This window comes from Megascapheus bottae, chromosome 3, assembly GCF_031878675.1.
Source record: "Megascapheus bottae isolate mThoBot1 chromosome 3, mThoBot2.hap1, whole genome shotgun sequence".
In the NCBI taxonomy this organism is placed as follows: Eukaryota; Metazoa; Chordata; class Mammalia; order Rodentia; family Geomyidae; genus Megascapheus; species Megascapheus bottae.
In genome coordinates this window covers 87,538,816-87,562,886 of record NC_143511.1, presented here as the reverse complement: position 1 = coordinate 87,562,886, position 24,071 = coordinate 87,538,816, and the positions used below count along the sequence as shown (strand labels likewise).

At 49.2% G+C, this 24,071-nt stretch overlaps 1 protein-coding gene across 1 annotated transcript in view; it reads right to left on the bottom strand.

Annotated features, from left to right (window-relative positions):
* The window catches only part of Cfap77 (cilia and flagella associated protein 77), a 109,844-nt gene that overhangs the window by 37,331 nt on the left and 48,442 nt on the right, over window positions 1–24,071 (bottom strand). The window contains exons 2-3 of the mRNA XM_090329228.1: window positions 6,718–6,817; window positions 6,055–6,283 (exon numbers count right to left, since the gene is read on the bottom strand). Of these exons, the coding sequence (XP_090185354.1) occupies window positions 6,055–6,283; window positions 6,718–6,817 (329 nt within the window). The remainder of the gene's footprint in view (window positions 1–6,054; window positions 6,284–6,717; window positions 6,818–24,071) is intronic.

The window sequence follows — 24,071 nt, the reverse complement described above, 5'->3', positions numbered from 1 at the left end:
TGCATGCTAGGCAAGCACTCTACCACTAGGCCAAACTCCCAGCCCTGTTACCTCTATTAATACAGCCAAGAACACAAGTCTTTGAGGGAGCTTCAGGCATAAATTAGCAGAAGTGGTGGAGGGCAAGCACTACATGGGAATCTCTGTCTCTGCTATTTCTCTCTCTCTCTCTCTCTCTCTGCTTAAGCCACAGCTATACTTCCAGTTTTTTGGTGGTTAATTGGAAATGGGTCTCATGACCTTTCCTGTCCAGGCTGGCTTTGAACCAGGATCCTCAGATACCAGTGTCCTGAGTAGCTAGGATTATACTCATGAGCCATTGGCACCCAGCTCAAGTAGCTTTACTTGTTTGTTTTTTTTAAGTTGGTCGTGGGGCTTAAACTCTGGGCCTTGGTGCTATCCCTGAGCTCTTCAGTTCAAGGCTAGTGCTCTACCACTTAGAACCCCAGTGCTCCTTCTGGTTTTCTGATGGTTAATTGGAAATAAGTCTCACAGGCATTCCTACCTGGGCTGGCTTTGAATACAATCCTCACATCTCAGCCTCCTGAGTAGCTAGGGTTACGTGCGTGAGTCACCAGTGCCCAGCTCTTTCAATAAAGGAAAGGCTTTAAAAAAATTTTTTTTGGCCTGACCTGGGGCTTGAACTCAGGGCCTGGGCACTGTTCTTGGGCTTTCTACCACTTGAGTCACAGCACCACTTCAACTTTTTCTGTGTATATGGTACCAAGGAATTGATTCTTTGGTCACATTCCTGGCTCTTCTCACTTTTTAATTACTGTCTCAAGGTCTGGGTTGTTACCTTACACAGTGCCAGGCATGGTGTTAGGCTCTGGTAATACATATATATATATATGTGTGTGTGTGTGTGTAATATATACTATATTTTATATACAATATGATATACATATAATAAGTAACATACAAACTATAAAACATATATAATTTTGGGGACGGAATGCAGGGCCTTGCTCCACCATTGCCCCCTTTGCCCCTGCTCCAGTGATAAGTTGGGTGAGAGAAACAACTGTCATCCTATCCCCTGAGGATCCCAGTGCCCAGTGGAGGAACTGGCTTGGAGCAGTGCAGATTGTGCCTCAGCAGGCAGCCGCGGAGGTAGACTGGAGAGCAGGTGGTGGCGCCCAGGCCTGGCCTTCTCCAGTTCTCGTTGCGCCCCCTTGTGGTCGGCCTAGTTCCATTCACAGCTAGCTGCATGGCAGTCTGGGAAGGGACTGATGGTTTGGGTATCTGGCTTGGGTTCTGGCCACCAATTCTAGGCCCAGAATGATGAATGGGCCTGCTGTAAATTTGTAAAATACATCAGTGTGGTAGGGAGATTCAAAACCCTGTCAGGGAGCAAACTTTTTATTTTTTAACCGCCTGTAAAATGTCCTTCATCTGTCACACATGTCACTGTCAGGCTGGTGACACATGTGATTGCAGGAAGGTCGGGCAAGCATAGTCCCTGCACTGCTGTCTTCTCTCTCCCCATGGAGGACCAGGGCCTGCCTGGTGGATAGACTACAGGTTCTGTGGAAGGTGCCTTTTGCCACTGACCTGACAGCTCTGGATGTGACCATCTGATTATGAATTCACTCAGTGAATATTTACTCTTTGCCTCTTCAGCAAGGGACTGTGGTCAGCACTAGAAGTACTGGGGCCCCAGGCTCTCAGTGTGGGAAGGAGTCTGAGTCTATCAGGAAGACACCTGCATGGGGTGTGATCCCCAAAGGCCCATGTGCTAAAAGGCCTGAGCACTCGCCTCGCCCATGACTATGCTGGCAGGTGGGGAGAGCTGGAAGAGGTGAGCCCTCCTCCGCTCCTCTCTGCTTCCCCCTCACCAGGCTTCCCTCCACAGCGCCAGCACCTCTGCAAGCTTGAGCCAAAGCAAGCCTCTCCTCCTGGGAGGCTGATTAGCTCAAGCATTTTATTCCCACAGAAAGATGACTGACCAATGACAGTGGACTTCCCCTGTTCTCAGATCGTGTTCCAAAGCTTTGAGAAAAAATGACAGATGCTGTCCTGTCTCATAGCCTGCTCCAGTGCAGGAAAAACTGGGGTGCTGCCTCTAGTCATGGCACCTTAACCCTCTATGAAGGAGGCAAGTCACTCCTGCAGCCAGTCTTCCAGGCAAGCAATTTCATTTCTTTGACCCCCCAGCCTTCTCTTCTGCCAGATGAGGATGTAAGAATTGCAAATGGGCGCTCAGCAAGCTGCCCTGTTGCTCACCAACGGTGCACCTGAGGCGGTTTCTGACATGTAACCTCAGCACCGTGCATTCATCTGGCCCATGCCACACACAGATGCTTGGGCTGTTTGCTTACTGACTGAATAATGGATCCTCCTGGTGGTAATTCTGCTCCAGTGTAGCATGTGGTTCCTAAGCAGGGAGGTGGGAGAGCCCTGGACCCCCAGGATCCACCTGGAACACCAGCTGTCCCCAGCTCTGTGGCTCGCCTCCTACATCTCTGACTCACCATAACTGACAATGTGCTGCCAATTACAAGCAGTAACAATTAAGATGTGCCGAGGGCATTTGCAAACACTTATTAAAATACATCAATAATTAAGCGCTCCTTTAATAGTTTCATGTCTGGCCTCCAGACATATCTGTGTATGGACCCTGGGTCGCAGTGTGCTTTGAGATCTGGGTTATGGCCTTACACGCTGGTAATGAGAATTCTTCCCTGACTAGAATTCTGAGGTCTGAGTGAACAGGAAGGGGGTGGGGAGTGTGGCTCTGTCCAGATGTTGGAGTCCAGAGGCGTTGCCTTCCCAGCTATGTCAACAGGCTGGGAATGACCCCAGCTCCCCACTGTGTGGCCACAGCCCCTCTCACCCCATGCAGGTGAGTATGCCTCCATGGGAAAGACACGACACGTGGATTAGCACTGGGGTGCGTAAATGTCCACGTCATCTAAACACAAGTGACAGCTGATGCACAAAAGGGAAAGGTGAGCAGGAAGGGAGTGAGGGAAGGGAAAGCAGGAGAAAACGAGGGAGGGTTAACACTGTTTGAAATTAAATGTATTCATTACCTTACTTACGTAACCACAACCTCTCTGTACACCTTTACAATAAAATTAAATTTTAAAAAAATTTTAGAAAGGGAAAGGAAAGGAGCCAGACCAGGGGAGAGGCCCCACCCCAGAGAAGCCCCACCCCTGGAGCTGCCCCTACAGAAGAAAGGCCCAGCCCCTGGCCCCACTGGGGGCTCTGTCTAGGCCTTGTGCTTGTGCTCCTGGGCCAGGTGTCCCAACACTGAGCCCTGAGCCGCAGCCCAGGTACCTAGGGTCTGGGAACTGAGAACTAGGAAGAAGAAAGCGAGTAGTGTTATCATGATTGTTATTTTGATGTGTGTTATGCCGTGAGTCTACTTTTTAAATTATGGTGGGTTTTCAGTTTGTTATTTGTGCCAGTCCTGGGGCTTGAGCAGAGGGCCTCACGCCTGAGACTTGATTTATGTGACTACATCTGTACTTCTGTATAAATGGTGAACGTTTGTTTCTTTCTTTATTAGACCAAATCACCCACAAGGATTCCTCAGAGTCGAATATAATCGGATTTGGTTTTTAACATGCTTTTAAAGTAAAGAAATAAATACAATCAAAGCGTATAAAAGGTAATCATTAGGGACTGGGCCTTGGCCCCATAACTTTAAAGTAATAGCTCCATTACAGGGCAGGCCGCAGGACTTGGCGCCCGGCCTTTGCGTTTCTGTTGGAAGGGTGAAGGGTTGCCGGGAAAGCTGGACATCTCAGTAAAAGCTTTTTCAGCTACCATTTAACCTCCATTTATGAAGAAATAAAGCAAAATTGATGCCGATTTGGGTCTGCTTGGAGGGGGGGTGGCTCTGTTTGGTAAAAGCCCTGTGCTTGCCATTTGCTAAGTGGCCTGTCACTTCGGGAAGAGCTGTTGTTGATAAAGATAAAGCTTTATGGCCAAGTATTCGCTGCTTACAGCAACCTAATGTAGCATTTTCATTTTGGAGCAATTATTGTTAATGTCTGCCACGAAAATTGTCATTAAATACCATTTTAAAATCCATTCAATTTACATATGCAAAGCCCATTCTCTATCCCAGAAAATATAACTAGCCCTTCATCATACACGCCCTGGAATTTCAGCCACTCAGTTTTATGGCAACTTAAGATTTTATATCAGAAGCTGATGATAATGCATGTCCCTTCCCAGCCTGTCTGACAGCAGTGACTCGAGGGAAAACTGCAGACTCAGGACCTCAAACTGGGGGTAGGTTTTGGGGGACAGGCATGGTCTTGGGGCCTTGGTACTATTCCTTAACTTTTTTCATGTAAGGCTAACGCTCTAATGTTTGAGCCACACCTCCACCTCCAGCTTTTTGCTGATTCCTTGGCGATAAGAGTCTATTCATAGACTTTCCTGCTTGGGCTGGCTTTGAACCATGATCCTTGGGTCTCAGCCTCCTGAGTAGAGAGGATTACAGGTGTGAATCACCTGTGCCTAGCAGCATTGTGGGTGTTTTGTACTGCACTTGGTTCTGATGAGCATCCAAGGAGCCCTGAACAGGGCATCTGCTAGCCTGGCTCCACCAGCTTGGATCTGTCAGCACTTGGCTGTGTGACCTGGGGACTTTCTCGTCACCTCTCTGATAGTTCTAAATTCTCTTTTTTAAATTTGTTTGTTTAAGCAACGTTTTGATTAGTGTACCTTAGTGTACAAAGGAAGTTTCCCTGTGACATTTCCACACATGGGTGCCATGCGCCCTATCAACCTCATCCCCTCAAATCCCACTCCTAACTAAAATAAGGCTTTCGCCAGTGTTTACTGTTTCAAATACAAGCAGATCAGGTTAGCCCCTCCTTGTCCTCAGTAGGTATTAACCTGCTCTTTCCTGCACAGGGTAGATTTAGTTGTTTATTTTGTGCTGGGGTTTGCTGGGAAGGTTCTCCACCAATTAAATTGTATCCCCAGCCTATGTGTGGATTATTATTATTATTATTATTATTATTATTATTATTATTTTTGCCAGTCGTGGGCTTGAGCTCAGGGCCTGACCACTGTCCTTGGACTTTCTAAGGCTAGATCTCTACCACTTGAGCCTCAGCATCACTTCCAGCTTTTTTCTATGTATGTGGTACTGAGGAATTGAACCCAGGTCTTTGTGCATGCTAGGCAAGTAATATTAAAACTCCAGACACAGAGATCGTTTGGTCAAAAATCCTTATTTCAAACAGGAGACCCAGCTGGAGGCATGGCTCAAGTGGGATACTATCAGCAGAGTGAGCAAGTAGGTAAAGCAAGCTTGAGGCCCTGAGTTCAAAAATCTAGCACTGACAAAAACAATTATCTAATCATGAGACAGCAGAAGGAAACTCAGAGAGGCAAAGAGAGTTTCCCAAGGTCACACAGCACGTGGGTCAGGTATTTCTGCCGGAGAAGGGGACAGATGGAGAATGGGCAGGTCAGGCCAACCCTGGCCCAGGCTCCTCCCTCAACACTGCACTGGCTTTGGACACCTGGTTTCCAGCACAGACAAACCTTGGCATCTATTTTCAAGGTGTGGGTAGGGCTATCTGCAGGAGCAAGGAGGCGGACAGTGCAGGGAGGCAGATAATCGGGCCTGGTGTGCTGTTCCAATGTCACACTGAGGGGGCTGGGGAACAGAAGTGTATTTCTGGTCAGAGGCTGACTAGCAGACAAGCCGCGGGAGATGGAAGGCTTCCAGAAAGAAGTGCTTGTGCACCCTACATGTCTAAGTCAAACCTTGGTAATACTTCTTCAAATGCCATAGTTCTTGAGTCTGCAGCGTGCACCGGAGAATGGGAACTGACGGTTATGAAGGGGTCCCAGAGCCACAGCTCTGGGCTGAGCCGAGTGCGGTACGGCATGGAAAGCCCTGAGGGGGTCCCTGGGATAATCATGGCCAGAGGTCGGGTTTGAACCTGGGTCCTGTAATCCATCTCTCACTGTCTACCCCATCTTCTTGTGTCCTTTCCTTCAAGTTTTGCCCAGTGGGGCCCAGGAGGGGACCCCAGCTGTGTGGGCAGGGCCTGGGGGAGGGCACAAGGGCCTCACCGTGACTGGACCCCGAAGATCATGTCCGCAGGGATGGATGGCGGCTCCTTCTTCAGACGCCGGTCGTCCTGCTCACTGATGCGGATGTCATTGAGCTTCCGGTAGAGAAGGTTCTCGTGGGCAGTCACCAGGCCAGCTTTCACTGCCCCTCGGTTCATGGCGATGTAGTTCCGGGTCAGCTCCTGGGGGCAGGTGGGCTGCTGCTTAAGCACATGCCAGTGCCCGATGGCTGGGGACAGGGAGACAACTAGGGGTTTAGGACCTGAGGCAGTGGAGGAGCAGGGTCCCCCTCCTCCTGCTGCCCCCCCTTCCGTGACATCCCTGGAAATCACAAGAGCCTGAAAAAGAGGGGTTCTCAAAGACCCTAGAGTGTCCACCAGGGAGTCTGCTTGCGTAGCCTTGACCCTTGCCCCAGGCTGTATTAGAACCATGATCCTCATATTTCAGCCTCCCGAGCAGCGGAGACTCCAGGCATGAGCCATGGGCACCCAGCTTTGGATAAATTCAGCTCCATTAGCCCACAGCATGGTTCAAATCCCCAGGCCCTTCCTGGGGCTGCCCTAGCTGAACCTCCAGCCTGCCTTTCCCAGACTCTACATGGTCCTTCCCATTCTGTCCATGGCCTGTGGATCCCTCCCAGCATCCCTGTGTCTGCAGACTCACCTTCGGGAACCCCACCATCGATGGTGCGGGTGTAGAGGCCGTAGCTGAAGTTGACACCAGGCAGGCTGCAGCTCTTCTCCCTTGGCTTGCCCAGCTCTGCCTGTTGGGGAAGGAGAGGAAGGTGAGCGCATGCCCCGCCACTAGAGCCGCGGCTGTGGGCAGGGACACTGAGGCATGCTGTGTGGGGGACCCATCTACCAGCTGGACAGTGATTCTGAGCTTACTGCCAAGCTGGGCACCCGTGTCTGGTGGCACCTGGGCAGCAAGGGTAAGTTCAAGGAGGCACTGGAGGCCGGGGGATGGGGAAGCTCTTCCTTTTCCACCAAAGATGGCCACTTCCTCTCTGAATCCAGATCTTAGGATGGGGGACACAAGGACAGCGCCTGCGGCCACCACCTTAGCCCTGGGCAGCAGGTCCTATAGGGCGGGATTCTTTGTGTCTTTGATTCCCAGGTGGGCTTGCAGGAAGGAAGCTGATCTGTTAAAACAGCAAAAATCCTCCCATTTCATCGCTAAACAAACTCAGGGCTTATCCAGGGTTGCTAAGGGATGGGCTCAATGTTCAGGCAGGGGTGCTGTGCTGGGACCGGGGCTTGAATTCAGGGTCCAGGCACCGTACCTAAGCTTTTTTTACTCAAGGCTGGTGCTCTGCCACTTGAGTCACACCACCACTTCTAGCTTTTTGGTTGTCAATTGGTGGCTCTCAGATCTCAGCCTCCTGACTGGCTGGGATTACAGGCCCGACCCAACAGTACCCAGCTTTAGTTGGACTTCTTTACTGCCCTGCCGTCCCAAGCTGCCTCTCTCCAGAGTCATGGCTCCGTGAGATAGGAGTCCTACCCAGCCCGGCGCCTAGATATACTGTTTGCTCAGGGCTTAGAACTCACTCCATTTCCAAGAATGTCCAGGTTGGACCACCTGGTTTGGATTATAAGTCGGTATACCATGTGGCGGTGGCTTTTTGTGTTACATACAGCAGGTCTGTAACAAATGCCTCACACAGAAGCCCCTTCCTCCAGGAAGTTTTCTGGGATTACCATTGTCCTAGAGTAGCCTCCTCATCATGGGCTGTCATCCAGCCTCCTGTGTGCAGATGGCGACCTTGTGCATTCTCACAGGTGGAGAGCAGCTCCTCCCCCTTTCCTACCACAAGCCTTCTCCCCCAACCCTGCTCCTCCCCCCCCTCAGTGACTAAGTACCTCTGGGGGCTTCCAGAGCTGCCCCTGGCAGCTCCTTATCTCTCTCCCTCTTTTCTCCCATCTCAAATCCCAGACTCCACCTCTCTCTAGATCCAGAGGTTCTGAGTGTCCACTTCTGCCCAGTAATTTGCCATACGTCCTCCCAGGAGTCTCACTCTGGGCTGTAGACAAAGCCCTGGCCCCTCATTTGTTTATGAAACCAGGCGGCTTCCCCACTGACTACTGGGAAGTTAATTAAAACGTGGCCTCTCCAGCTGCCCCATGGGGCAGGGATAGGGGCAGGTGGGCAGACTTCCAGCTGGCAAAAGAAAGCCACCCTCCAGCAGGGGAGCCATGGGCAGGAGCCTCAGTCTGTATGCCTCTTAGAGCAGTGGCCTGGGACTCTAACTGCAGAAGACATGGGCCAAGAGATAAATCATCTCAACAGGAGTTGCTCATGCTTTCAGGCCACACTCTTTGTGCCTAGCCTGCACTAAACCCCATGCTTGGAGCTCTAAGGAGAACAGAAAAGGCTCAGACCTCTATGCTTAGGACATTCACAGTCACACACACACACACACAAAGGACACAGAATGACAGTTGAGTGTGCAAGGAACAGATGTAGGAATGCTCAAAAAAAAAATCAGGTTACAATATTTGCAGTCCATATACCTAAAAAAAGTTCTGTGCCCTTCATATATAAAAAGCAGCCATAAGTCAATAAGGAAAAGGAAAATATTCTGATAAAAGTAGCCAAGGACTTGAATAGGCATTGTATTACAAGGATGACCAAGGAGCCAAGACCCATATGGCAAGCTGGGCAGTCAGAGCCCAATGCTATTGGCAGGATTTGGAGTAGCCAGGAGGCTCATGATCTTGGCAGGGTAGTCTAGGCACAGTGGAAAGCTGTTTGGTGGTGTCTATTATGTGTCTTCCTGCCTGTCCTGTCTTCCAAACCATACTTCTTGGACACCCAAGAGAAATACACATAAGAACTGTGAATGAAGCTCACTGAATGAAGCCACATAGCCCAGGCGGCCATCACAGGTGTGGTCCCTGGTGCAAAGGAAGGGTGGCCACATCCGGACACTCTGAGTGGGCGTGGCCATCCTACCGTGATGGCCTTGGCGCGCACACACGAACATACATACAAGGGACCTCACTCCATGGCTCTTCTCTGTGAAATAACAGCTGTGGCAATTGGGGCGTGTAGGGGTGTAGGAGAAGCTTGCAATGAAGCTCAGACAGGGCCCAGTCAACCTCTGGCTTTAGAAATCAGAAGTATGGAAGTCACCAGGTAGGGCAGAAGCTGAAGGCTGCATGGAGCCTCCCTGGGCATAGCCAGGCTGCTCCTTGGGCTGAAGCAGCCCTTCCCACCATCCTAGCTGCCTAGGTCCCTCCCTAGCATCCACTCATCTGAAGCCAGGGCTGCCGGCCCTTCCTTCTGGCATGTCCAGAACACAGCAGCGTCTTAGGATCCACACAGATCCACTTTATGGAGAATTCTTAAAACACATCTGTGCCGAGCTCTCATCTGTAACCTCAGCTAGTCAGGAGGTTGAGATCTGGGGATCGCAGTTCAAAGCCCACCGGAGTAGGAAAGTCCGTGAGACTTTTATCTCCATTAGACACCAAAAAGCCAGAAGTAGAGCTGTGGCTTGAGTGGTAGAGCGCTAGACTTGAGCCAAAAGCTTGGGGACAGTACCCAGGCCTGGAACTCAAGCTCCATGACCAACACAAAAAACCAAAACCATGGTCAGCTTTTTGGTTGAGTGCCAGTGGCTCACACCTGTAATCAAAGCTATTCAGGAGGCTGAGATCTGAGGATCATGTTTCAAAGAAAACCTAGGCAGAAAAGTCCCTGTGAGACTCTTATCTCCAATTAACCATTCAAAAACTGGAAGTAGCACTGTGGCTCAAGTGAAGAGCCCTGAGCACAAACAGCCTCAGGAACAGTGCCCAGGCCCTGAGTTCAAGCCCGATAGCCAACAACAGAAAAATCAGCTTTTCCTTTCCCACAAAACTACGTTGTTTTCTTTTCTTCCTTTTTATCTCCTACCTGTCAGGGAGAACTTCGATCCTCAGATCTCAGCCTCCTGAGCAGCTAGGATTACAGGTGTGATCCATAGGCACTAGTCACATTCTTCAAGCAATCCTGAAGGTTAATAATTAGGCGTGCTATGGCTTTGCATGGCAGGGAACCGCACAACATCAGAAGTCACTGAGATGGGGCTCACTAGTCAGAACCCCTTGTCCAGGAGGTGTAAAATGAGACCATCATCTCCAAGTGTGGCTGCCACACCCTTCTTAGCCGCCTTCAAACTGGGCCTCTTCCCTGAGTTCCCTCTGTCACCAAGTGGCTTGGCTGCAATACAGCTCTGGGTGACAGCTGTCCGCATCAGCAGACAGCTTCATTAAACCTCATTAAGATGTCATCCGTCTCTGTCTTATTTTCCAGCTCTCAGCTCTAATTAAAACCATCTCGCTCCTTGTCCCTGGGGGGCCTGGGTTTCTCCTGGCTCCTCTGCAACAGAGGCTCCCTCCTTCCCCTGTAGGAAAGATTGGAGCCCTAGAAACCAGCGCTGGGGCCAGGCAGGCAGGCAGGCACGCAGGGAGCTTGGAGCAGCCAGCAGGGGAGAGAGGAGCACAGGCAGGCACATTCTGTCCCATTCTCAAGTGATGGAAGCCTCAGGAACACAGGTCCCGCCCATATTCATGAGCCGATTTCTTCAAAGCAAGTGACCTGGCCTTGCAAACCCCAGTGAGATCATTTCTCATCCCACATGGCATTTCCCTAAGCAGGAACTAATGCCCACTTCATGCCAAGTAAGTATAAGTGGGTGGTCTCTGTTGGCTGGCCCTAAGTAGATCTTGCTCTAGTTATTTCCCAAATGCCAGGTTTTCAACTAAGGAGCTGGAGGCTGTATTCTAGAGCTGCGCTGTTTGTTCTGTCAAGATCAGCCCTTGAATGCACATCGCTCCTGGCTTCCAGGCAGCCACACTTAGCCTGGCTGGTAGACTCCATGGGGAGTCTGGATCCAGTGAATGTTGGGGGGGGGACAAGTTGAGAAGCTTCCACTCACCGTCCTGCACAAGACTATGACACAGTGATGTGAAATCCCACAGAAATCTCCCGGTAGTTATTAAATATCTGTGTACAGTTCACCCGTGCATACAGATGCACGCACATGCATTTGTGCTCACGCACGAGGTAGTTCATTATTGTAAAACAACTTAAGATCCTCCAGTGAAAGGCACAATATAAATGCAAATGATGGTCATTATTAGCAGAGAGGATATTTATTTATTTCCATAATGAGAGCCTCAGATAAACATTCATGTAAAATAAGGTGCCTTGCGGATGAAAGGACTCTCGGGTGTCCCGGTTCTTTGAACCACTGTCTGAGTGGCGGTTGAACACTGCATAATACACTAAAAACACACACACATGAGAAGACATCTAAATATGATCAAAGACATAGAATATAATGTCAAGTGAAAAGAAACAGACATGGCAGGAGTCGACATTTTATACATACAGTGCTGTCATCCATTTTGAGGAATGCATTGACAGGCAGGTGCAGTAGTTCAAGCTTGTACTCCTGCCCAGTTGGGGGCTGAGACCAGAAGGACTGAGTCAAGACGAGCCTGAGCAAAAAGTTTGTGAGCCACAATATCAACCACCAAAAGCTGAGTATGGTGGCACATTCAAGATACCCTAGATACTTAGGAGATATAGGAGGATTACAATCTAGGTTGGCCTGAGAAAAAACCAAAACCTTAAAAACTAAGAAAAGCAAAAAGGACTAGGAGCATGACTCAAATGGTAGAGTGAGGCCCTAGTTCAAATCTAATACTGCTAAAAAAATAAAAGTAAGGGCTGGGAGTTTGGCCTAGTGGTTAAAGTGCTTGCCTAGCATGCATGAAGACCCGGGTTCGATTCCTTGGTACCACATACATAGAAAAAAGCTGGAAGTGGTGCTGAGGCTCAAGTGGTAGAGCTCTAGCCTTGAGAAAGTCCAAGGACAGTGCTCAGGCCCTGAGCTCAAGCCCAGGACTGGCAAAAAAAAAAAAAAAAAAGTAAATAAAAATTTTAAAAAGTTTTGAGAAAATGCTAAAAGGAAGCAGAATAATGTAGCTGTGCCCTGTGAGAGTAAAGGTTAGATCTTTGGCAGGGGTGTGAGGGGAAGAAGTGGGGGGGGTATAAGGATTTCATGTTTGTCATTAAAAAGTCCCAAGCCAGGCCGGGAGTCTGGCCTAGTGGCAGAGTGCTTGCCTAGCATCCACAAAGACCAGGGTTTGATTCCTTGGTACCATATACATAGAAAAAAGCCGGAAGTGGTGCTGAGGCTCAAGTGGTAGAGCTCTAGCCTTGAGAAAGTCCAAGGACAGTGCTCAGGCCCCGAGCTCAAGCCCCAGACTGGCAAAAAAAAAGTCCCAAGCCATGCTGGGTGCTGGTTGCCAACACCTATAATCCTAGCTACTCAGGAGACTGAGATCTGAGGATCGCAGTTTGAAGCCTGCTCATGCAATAAAGTATGTGAGATCCTTGACAGTTAACCAACAAAAAGCTGGATTTGTGGCTAAGGCTCTGAGTTCAAGCTCCAGAATTGGCTCCTCATATCCCCCACCCCCACTCAAAAAAAAAATAGCTGTCTTCTGGGAAGCCCTGGTGGGCAGGGTTCCCCTGGTGGCCTGGTCCTGGGCTGGCCTGTGCTCCACCCCCAGCCTGGCTGCTGATATATGTCCTGGCTGAAAGAGGTGGTCCCCACACAGGCCCCATGTTCCCTCCCCTCCCCCTCGCCAGCTTGAAATCAGGTCCTTCATTTGCATTTACATGATCTCGCTGTGTAGCTTATGAGATCCAGAGATTTATTTGCTACTTAGCTTGATGGCGGCAGCGGGCAGGCAGAGCCCAGGCTGCATTGCTCAGAGCCCGCAGCCTCTGGAGGCCCCTAACTCAGCCTCAGGTTTGGGTGGGTGTGGGAGAGGGCACACTATGTTTTGGGGTGGCAAAATTTGAGAGACTGGAAGGAATTAATAACCATGATTTGGACTTCCTGTTTTTTAAGCAATACAAACTGGCATTATGAAGTGACTCTCCCCACTCATTGTGTTGAGGTGAACTCAAAGAAACTTTTCCTTCTGGGCAGAGTGAGCAGCTGTCAGCCCGGGGCGGCGGTGAGCCAGCACCTGCTTACACACCGCTCACCAGCCACCCTCACATGGTCTTGACCTGATCATCTGTAGACCTGTCGCCATACCCCTTACTCAAAATGGGAACTACACACCTTTCTAGGGCGAGGGCTGTGACGGCCTCAGCACTGCGGGGACACAGAGGACGCAGCTCTTCTAGGCCACAGTTCTAGGAGGGATGAAGCTCTGTCTGTTTTCTAGGTATTGGACAATGAAGGGGGGCAATCCCAGCCCTCTTCCGCCCTCCCCCTGGCAGGCCAGCTCCCTCCCTGCTCCCAGCGAGACATGCTCAAAGCAGAAGCTCATTTTCCTAGCAGTATGCGCCTGGCATGACGAGGCTGGCGATTGTGGCTGCCAGCCTCCGCCCTCACATCCGATCCAAAGGGAAATCATTTGGCACCTTCCTGGGGCACGACGGTTGAGTGATGGAGAAGGGGAGCCGAGGCCAACAGCCTGTGTTGGAGTGCTGGCTTCTCCACTGTGTGACCTTGAGTAGACTCACTCCAACCTCTGGCTCTTCACATACAAACCAAGTACGTCTGAGAGGCCATTCGACCTGCGGAGGGCCAGGGACAATCACAGGGAAGGACAGGTGCGCCCTCCCTTTCTGAGACCTAATCTCTCTATGTAGCCCAGGCCAGCCTTGAACTTTGAGTTCTCTTGCCTCCGTCTCCAGAATGCCAGGGTTACACTCAGCTCAGAGAAAGGTCTTAGCAGAGGGTCAAGCAGGGTCTGAATAAAAAAGGACACTACAGCGACTCTATCTCCATCGGTGTGACTAGACAACCAGCTGTAAAATGAGTATATTTACTTGCTGGCTTCGCTAAAATGACAGAGAAACAAATTCCATTCCATACCTAAAGGAATCAAAACAAGTGTTCACAGCAGCATTGTTTGCCACAGCCAAAAGAAAGAAACCATTAACAATCCCATCAAGAGTCAACTGGAAAAGTAAAGCCTGGCATAACCTTGCCATGGAATAGTATTCAGCCATGAAAAGAACAGAATTACCATACGCATGCCAACATGGGTACGTCCTGAAAACATGCTCAGGGAAGGAGCCAGACAGACAGAAACGGCCTCCGATGGACAGGAAGCAGGCAGGGGCTGGCTGTGGCAGGAGGGAGGAAGGCCAGAAAACGAGTGCATGGCTTCCTTCTAAGGGGAGGGAGATGTCTTGGAATGAAACAGAGACACGGTTTGTATGACATGTAAAGAGGTCACAGCCACTGAATTACTCAACTTAAAATTGGTTGATAAGGCTCACGCCTGGAATCCTAGTATCCAGGAAGCTGAGATCTAGGGAGTGTGGTTCAAAGCGAGCCAGCAAACAAATCTGCAAAACTTTTACTTACAGTTACCCAGCAAAAAGCCAGAAGTAAAGGTGTGACTCAAGTGGCAGAGCACCAGTCTTGAGGGAAAAAGCCAAGCAAGAGCTCAAGGTTCTGAGTCCAAGCCCCAGTATTGGCACATACAGATACAAAACCTGGTTGATAATTTCCATATAATTTTATCACAATAGAAAGAAAAACGAATGCTTCCCATCTGAATAAAAAAGGAGCTCCTGGGAGACACCTGCTCTCTCCCAGCAGGGCGGCAGCCTTGCACACAGCTGTCCTTGAAGAAGAGGGGGTGGGGCGTTGGGAGCAGGCCTCTGGGCTGCGGTGGACAGGAATGGCAGGACAGGGCCATCCAGTTCAGTGCCCTGGTGGCTGTGGACTGCTGGTCTGTAAAGGGCTTCAAGGCAAACTGGAGATGTGTGGACCAGATGGACCCCATTCACCCCAGTCCTCCTTTGCTTCCTGTCATCTGAGAGTTAGAAGCCCACCACCCCCTCCTCTGCACAGCCCTCCTGGTCTGCACCTGGCCCCTAGTAACTTCCCCTTAGAGTGCTGCACCCTCTGGTAGCCCTGCCTCTGGGGATGGTGGTGGGTGGGTGGGGCCACGGGGCCTTCATGTGGCCTTCATCCTGGGCCCAGCTGGGCAGTTACTCCATTACACGCTTCATGCCATGAGGGTTCTGTGGCCTGCGAGAAAAATGGAGCTGTACATAGGGGCACACACCTGTAATCCCAGCTACATGAGAGGCTGAGGGAGGAGTTCCAGGCCAGCCTCGGTTACAAAGAATGACATATCTCAAAGAACAAACAAAAGGACCAGGAGCTAGGAAGCCAGGTGCTGTGGCTTATAGCTGTGATCCCATTTATGAAGAAGACCGAGATGGGAAGAATCCTGGTCTGAGGCAAGCCTGGGCAAAATGATGAAATTCTATCTGAAAAAGAACTGAAGCTAAAAGGTGCTGGAGCATGGTTCAAGTGGTGGATCACCTTCCTAGCAAGCTTGAGAAGGCCCTGAGTCAAAGGTCCCCAGTACAGCACAAGGACAGAAAGAGGGAAGGTGTGGCCTGGGCATGTCACCCAGTGATAAAGCCCTTGCCTAGCATGTGCAAGGTCCAGGGTTCCAGCCCCAGCCCTGATGCAGAGAAGCCTGGACCCACACTGTGACCTTGAGCAGCCTCCTGACTTCTTTTCATCTATTCCCCCTCCCTCCCACAACAGGTCTCAAAGGATTCTCTCCTGGGGTAATGACAAGATGGAGACAGAAGAGCAAGTAGAGGTGCTAAGCACACAGTAGGACTGCAGGAGTTGGAAGGGGCCCTTCTGCCCTTGCCTCCAGTAGGACATTATTTTCATAAGAGGAAGAAACTTGGGCCAGGAATTGGTGGCTCAAACGTGTAAGCCTAACTACCCAGGAGACTGAGATCTGAGGATCAAGGTGTGCAGCCAGTCCAAGCAGGAAAGTTCATGAGACTCTTATCTCCTGTTAACCATCAGTAAGCCAGAAGTGAAGCTGTGGCTCAAATAGCAGAGTGCTAGCCTTGAGCACAAAAGCTAAGGGACAGAGCCCAAGCCCTGAGTTCAAGCACCAGAACTAGCACTAAATAAATAAAGAAATAAGAAGGAAAGAAGAGGAAAAACTTCTCTGAGCCTGCTTTGATGGGGTGGCCTGATGAATGCTGAGCCACCCCACCCTCCAGGGGCGGCAATGGCTTGTGGAATAAACCCCACTGCCACTTGTCATTGGGGCATTTCTGACACTGAGGCTGTCAAAGCTACCGAGTCTGCAGTGAGCAGATTTACGAAAGGGGTGCCCTAGGAAAAGAAAAGGAAAAGGAAAAATAGAAAGAAAGGAAAGGAAAAGGCAGAGCATGATTTATGTACTTTTCAAAACTTAAAACAGAAATCAAAGGCAAACTGAACTGTTTTAAGTCTGACAGCTGCAGGCATGGTTCTGTTTGGTTACTCTATTTATGTTTCCATTTTCTGTTGAGATTCATTGAAAATCGAATCATGTAATAGGAAGAAAAAATGTTCAGTGCCCCCCTCTTCACCCCATAAACCTTGTTCCTTCCAGAGGACAGATGAAACCGCCAGTAACAGGGACTTCCATTTTGATGTATATTTCATAATATCTCATTGATTGTAAGTTTTATTTCCATGTCAATAAAAAAGTGGCATTGTAATAAATGAGAAGGAATTTAACACAAAATGGCAGCTGACCTGTCAGGGAAGCAGGAAGCAGAGGGGCAGAAACTGGCTAAAGAGGAAGCCAGTTAATAGGCTGGGGTGAGGCTTGGAGGGGGCTGTGGCTGGTGGCTGTGGATTTCAGCCACAACTGGGCCGGTGAAGAGGACACAGCTGGGGGCGCATAACAGCTGTGGGAGCTGTTATGTGCTGGGGGCTCCCGGCTAACTTCGTGCAGAGTGATGGTGGGGCCTAAGCAGCTGCAGAAGAACAACTATTGAACGGTACAAACTACCATCTTGTACCCTGGAGATTGTGATGGGTGTTAATTGGGAAGGAAGAGAGGGGGAAGGAGGGAGTTGCAGGATTTGGGAAGGAAAAATATATAAATTCACAACAAAAGTGACTATAGGAGCCAGGTACCAGTGGCTCACATTTGTAATCCTCTACTCAGGAGGCTGAGATCTGAGGACTGTGGTTGAAAGCCAGCCCAAGCAGGAAAGCCCATGAGATACTTGGGGGTTTTTTGTTTGTTTGGTTGGTGTTTTGTTTTTTTGGTCGTGGGGCTTGAACTCAGGCCTTGGGTGCTGTCCCTGAGCTCTTTTGCTCAAGGCTAGCACTCTACTACTTTGAGCCACAGCTCCACTTCCAGTTTTCTGGTAGTTAATTAGAGATAAGAGTCTCACAGACTTTCCTACTCTGGTTGGCTTTGAACTGCAGTCTTCAGATCTCAGCCTCCTGAGTAGCTACCATCACCCAGCTCCATGAGTCTCTTATTTCCAGTCATCTACCAAAAAGCCAGAAGTGGAGCTGTGGCTCCACTTGAGCACAAAAGCTCAGGGATGATGCCCAGGCCCTGAGTTCAAGCCCTAGGACTTGTGGGCACGTGTTCGTGTGTGTGTGTGTGTGTGTGTGTGTGCGCGTGCGCGCGCGCGCGCGAGTGCGCACGCGCACACACAAAATTTGACCATAGGGCAGGGAAGTTGCTCCCAGCAGAACTCGCTACCTAGAGACCTATAGCAAGTGGGGAGAGGCTAGTGGTGGCGAAGGTCCCTGGGTTAGGGGCTCCATGGCCAGTGGCCAGCATCTAAGTGCACATGGTATCTTCTAGATCTACAGCACCCAGAGCCACATGTCCTGCTTCTTGGGACAAAAAAGTCAAAGCAGCCCAGTGTGAGCGTTTTGCAACCATCTGATACAGACTGCAGATATCCCTGGACAAAGGCCTCATCACCCAGCATTGGGCCTGGCATCAGGTGAGGCTCTTCGCTGGCCTTCATATCTCAGGCCATGAGTTTAACTACCTAGTCAGAATAAGTGCCTGTAATTATTAGTGAGACTGGAGGGGACCTGCTCCAGTGACCAGATCCTGCCTTCATGCCCACGTGTACTCTAGCCGAATGCCCAGAGAGAAGCCACTGGAACTCCAGCCATGGGCTCCCCAGTACCCTTGCCAACCACTTTGGGGATCCTCCTAAGTCTGTATCTTCTGGAGAATATTCCATAATTATCACAGTGAAGGCCCTCGAATCCCTTCAGCCCAGGCCTGTCACTCCATCATGGCTGGAAAGGGGTGAGCTATGCCAGGAAAGGTCTGCGGTTCTGAATACATGCCTATTACTTAGCAATATGAATGTGGAACTATAGGCTGCCCCATAAATGAGCTCATCAGTGGTTTCTCCCACAGAATAGGGATGCAGACCTAAGGCAAAATTACAGATCTACAATATTATTGTTACATGTAAAACCCATCCTCAGCTCTTCTCTGGGAAATGTCCCAGTTCTGGGTCACTCTTACAATTAATCATTAAAGAATTAAGAATGAGGCCAGCGGGTGGCTCATGCCTGTAATCCTAGCAACTCAGGAGGCTGAGATCTGAGGGTCAAGGTTCAAAACCGCTCAGGCACAAAAGGAACAGAGACTCTTATCTCCAATTAACTTCCAGAAAACTGGAAAGTGGGGCTTGGCTCAAGGATAGGGCTGTAGCCTTGAGTTGAAGAGCTCAGGGACAGTGCCCAGGCTGAGTTCAAGCCCTATGACCCACAAAAAACAGACAAACAAAAACCTATTATGGCAAAAGACTCCAGTGAACATCTTTTTTGTGTGTGCCAGTCTTGAACTCAGGGCCTGAGCACCATCCTTGGGCATTCTCAAGGCTGGAGCTCTACCACTTGAGTCACAGCACCACTTCTAGCTTTTTCTATGTGTGTGGTACCGAGGAATCGAACCTGGGTCTTCGTACATGCTAGGCAAGCACTCTACTACTAGGTCAAACTCCCAGCTCTGTCTGAACTTTTTCACTCCACTTTGAGCCACAACACCACTTCAGTTTTCTTGTTATTTGGAAATAACAGTCTCTCAGACTTTCTTTCCTGGACTGGCTTTGAACTGTGAGCCTCCTGAGTAGCTAGGATTACAGGTGTGAGTCACAGGCACCCAACTCTAAGGCTAGCATTCTACCTCAAGCTACAGCACCACTTCCTATTTCATTCATTGTCAGTCCTGGGCTTCAGCTCAGGGCCAGAGCCCTGTCTTTGGGCTTTCTCAAGTCTAGAGTCCTACCATTTGAGCCACAGCACCTCTTCCAGCTTTTTTCTATGTATGTGGTACCGGGGAATCGAACCCAGGTCTTCATGCATGCTAGGCAAGCCCTCTTACAACTAAGCCAAACTCCTGACCCCCTCCAGTTTATTTTATTTTCTGCCAGTCCTGGGCTTGAGCTCAGGATCTGAGCACTGTCCTTGGGCTTTCTCAAGGCTAGAGCTCTACCACTTGAGACTCAGCACCACTTCTGGCTTTTTTCTATGTATATGGTACCAAGGAATCGAACCCGGGCCTTCATGCATGCTAGGCAAGCACTCTACCACTAGGCCAAACTCCTGGCCCCTCCAGTTTATTTTTAATAGCTAACTGGAGCTAAGAGTGTCATAAACTTCCTTGCCTGGCCTAGCTTCAAACTGTGATCCTCAGATCCTCAGATGCTTCCTGCGTAGTAGGTAGGATTATAGGCACTAGTGCCCAGTTTTAAATTTTTTTAAAAATAATTGGGTAAAGAGGTTTCATTTCAAGAAATCAGATTACGAGTACAATTCATCTTGATCAAGGGTCCCCCTTCCCTCATTCTCCCCCAGCTTTCCCCACCCCATCCCCATCCTTAGCTTAAATGGTTCTATTTTCACATATGGACTTTGAATATAACTGCTGTATTTGCCCACCCTCCATTCATTCATCTGCCACCCCCTTCAAAAAATACATTTCAGCGTCCTGCTATTCATTTTGCTAAATAAACATTTCCATTGTTCAGAGGAGTTACATCATTGGAATACTCCCTTGAGTATATCACCATTTAGTTAATTCGTCCTGAATATGTTTTCATGTATGGTTATATTTTAGATCTAACTTCCATACACCAGAGAAAACATGCACTATTTGTATCTCTCCGAGCCTGACTTACTTCACTTGACATAATTTTTTCCTAGGTCCATCCATTTCCCTGGAAACAACATAACATTATTCTTTGAGATAGATTAAAATTCCATGTGCACATATTTATATATGTCATAGGCAGACCACATTTTCTTGACCCATTTGTCCATTGTAGGGCATGTGGGTTTCTGCCATAGCTTGGCCAGAACAGTGGGTGAACAGTGCAGCAACGAGCATGGATGTGCGGTGTCTACTGTATCCTGTCTGCAGTATTCTGGGTAGATGTCTGGAGTGGTATTTTGAGATCACAGTGATGATCTTGATCTAACTTACAAAACAGACAGATAGGAGCCACTCCACGGTTCTCTTTCTAGTATGAAGTCTGAAATGCTAGTCAAGCTGTTGACTACAAACTTGGGGAGGGGGGTTGGAGGGGTGGAGGGCCAGTCTGTAATTACCACAATAGGAAAAGAACAGCATTTTTGTAATGAATGACAAGCTGCTGAGTGGAAATTTAATTTGGTCTAATTAAGTAGCCTTTTGTGAGGATTTGTCTTCAGATGAAAACAGGGAGCAAGGAGATCTAAATGCAAATGAACCCCATCATTTGGGTTTTAAAGGGCCAGGCCCTTGGCGTCATCAGTCTCTCTGAGCCTGCAGCCCTGCCAGGGCCCACCTGCCTTGGAGGGACCCTGTATTTATTATTATTATTATTATTATTATTATTATTATTATTATTATTATTATTATTTTGGTCCGTTGTCCCTCTTATCTTTTCAAACATGACACCTGGCATCAACAGGACTGACAGGAGCTAGAAGCTAATGGGGCTTTGCTGATGAGAGGAATTCGGTCCTGTTCCCTGTGTCTGGAGGGAATAAACACCCCGCCAAAGCCATGGGCACTGCCAGAGCCACTGGGGAAAACAAAGCCTGTGTATAGCAGGGGCTCCTGGAGCCAAGGCCGGGCGCCCATCTCCTTAGCCAGATCACAGACTGGCTATTGACCAGTGGCTTAGAACTCTCCAAACCTGCAGGAGCTGCAGTCTTGCACTGTGACTTCAGGGAAGGCAGAGGCCAAGAGCTCAGCTGCCACTCAGAGATCATGTTGTTTCCACAACTCACCAGAAGGATTCACAGAATTCAGCACAGCCACCATGTCCTATATAGGAGGGGAATAAGCCCCACCTTGGGTAGGTAGAAGGTGGAAATCAGGACAGATTCAAACATGGGGAGGAATGACTCAACAAGACACAAATATCCTGGGCTGGGGGGTGTGCTAGGGAGAGATGACACAGAAAGAAGATGGGGGAACCAATCACGAGACTCCTCAAAGCACATGTCTACCTCATCCAATCAGATCAGGTATGGCTAAAGCGGGAGGGGCCACTCTTATACACCTTGGCTCTGACAGCCCTCCTTGGACAAAGAGTCTGTCTTACTGTTTCTTTATTTCTTCTGCTTTCAAATAAACCTTCTCTGCTTACATGTCTTACATGATTTCCTGTCCTGTAATTTTTTTTTAGCAGTGATTTTTAGAAATTTTTTTATTCATGGGCCAGGCGTTTGGCCTAGTGGTAGAGTGCTTGCCTAGCATGCATGAAGACCCAGGTTCAATTTCTCCATACCACATACATAGAAAAAAGCCGGAAGTGGTGTCGAGGCTCAAGTGATAGAGCTCTAGCCTTGAGAAAGTCCAAGGACAGTGCTCAGACCCTGAGCTAAAGCCCAAGACTGGCAAAAAAAAAAATCCATTTATTTAAATGAATTGTAAAGGTAGTAGGTGGTCTACAGAGGGGTTACAGTTACATAGTCAGGTAAGTCAAGTAATGAGTACATTTCCTTTAGAACAGTGTCACCACTTCTCTCATTCTCTCCCAGTTTTCTCCCTCCTGGTATGTAGAAAGCATACTGGCCCCTGGCGTGATGCTAGATGTGTATCATGACAGAAGACACAGATTCAGATGGGGAGGAAAGCAGGGCCTAGGGCAGAGCTCAGCGGCCAGCATCCAGGGGCTTCTCCCAGAGTTGGAAAATGTTTAGGCGCTTCACAATGGGATCTTGCCCACCAGAGAAGTCAACCAGAGTCTTGGAACCTGGGGTTCTGTTGAGGACATGGCTGATCTGTGTGCCTGACCTTTAAGTCCCATTCCTCCAGAGGCTGAGCCTTCACTGCCTGGCCCAAGGTCCCCACACAGATCACACTGGCAGCCTGAGCCAGCTGACCTGGCCCAGAGCCCTAGGTGAGCCTGCGGGGCCGGGGAGGGACAGGCCAGGCCAGGGTTCCTGGTTCCTGATCACTGTGCAGGTGGGGATAGGGGCAGAGATTTACTGGGAATGTTAACTAAATGACAAACGTTTAGGGCTTTTCATCTTCTGGATTAGGGACAAACCAAGCATCTTCAAACATGTTCAGAGTACCCCCTCCCAGATCGCTGGAGTGCACAGCCTCCCTGCTTTCCCTAGTTGTTTTTCTTTTGCCCACAGTTGCCTTTGGGAGATGAGAGAGAGAGAGAGAGAGAGAGAGAGAGAGAGAGAGAGAGAGAGAGAGAGAGAGAGAGAGAGAGAGAGAGAGATTTGGAAACAGGCCTAACCAAGTATGGGACAAAGGCAGGCACTAAGCTGGTCCTGGCACACAGGCACTAGTGGCTCACATTTGCCATACTAGCTACTTGGGAGGCTGAGAATGGAAGGATCATAGTTCAAAGCCGACGCAGGATGCAGTCAGAAAAAGCTCAGAAGACCCTTTCTCAATCTACAGCTAGATATAGTAGTGAGCATCACTCATCACAAGCAGTAGGGGAGGCTGCGATTAGGAGGACTACAGCTCTAAACCAGTCTGAACGAGTCCATGAGACTTGTCCATGAAAGGAAAGCGGGATTCAGTAGCATAGGCTTGTGATTTCAGCCAGTACAGGAAGCCTAAAGCAAGCAGATCATGACTCAGATATTCAGAGACCCATCTGAAAAATAATCAGAAACGCACAGAGTTAGAGGTATGGCTCAGCAGTATGGTACCAGCCCATCAAACTTGAGGCCCTGAGTTCAAGTCTAATAACACATGCTCAAAAAGAAAAAGAAGGCACAGAGCATTGTGCAGAGAGAGCTAGAACAGAGCAGAGGGGAGGGACCAGCTTCCAGATTTGAGGTTAAACAATGAGACGGGATCAGGGACTAAAGAAAAGGAGGAAGTACAGTTAGAGTCTCACCATCCACTCCTCCACAGAAGCCTGGGGTCACTCAGGGAAGGTGTCTCAGGTGGATGGCTTGGATTCAGCTAAGTGGAGGGAGTGAGATCTTTCTGATGGTTAACATAAGGGACATTCCTACAAGCATCTAGACTGGGGATCCAGCAGAGAAGACACGTGGAGGACGACTAGGCACACAGGAGATGAGCCTGAGCATCAGCAAGGAGGAATAACAGGCCACGGGACTGTGAAAGAGAGCAAGCTCACAGTCCTGATGAAGGGACCCCCAGAAGAAGTAAAAATGTCGAACCCAGAGACAAGGGCTGCTCTTCATAGCATATGAAACCCAGCAGTAGCAGTGGTTCAGATGAGCACACAGCAGCCCAGTACCCAGGCACCTGTATCTTACATCTGCATCCTGAAGTGGGTTGGGACCCCATTAAAGTCACAAACTCTGACTGATGGTAAAAAGTCTAAGGTTTATTGCGCTGACTGTCTGGGGCTAACTCAGCTCCCGAGTGAGCAGCCACGAATTCAAAAAGCAGGGGATTTATAAAGGCAAAGACCACACATAGCCACATACAGGTGGCTAATAACTTCACACCACTTAATCATTCCAGTTCCAGATGGCCGATGGCTGTATAGCAACTATACAAATGAACCTATCATTGTAAAAGTCAAAATTGGTGCCCACATGTATGCAAGCAAGCAAGTAGGACACAGAAGCAAAACTAAGCGCTTGGTTTTTGCAAGTTGACCACATAACCTTGGCATGACCTTTATTCCCAGTACTGCTTGCCTGGGGGTTTTCTGATACGTTTACCATTTGCCAGAGGATTCTC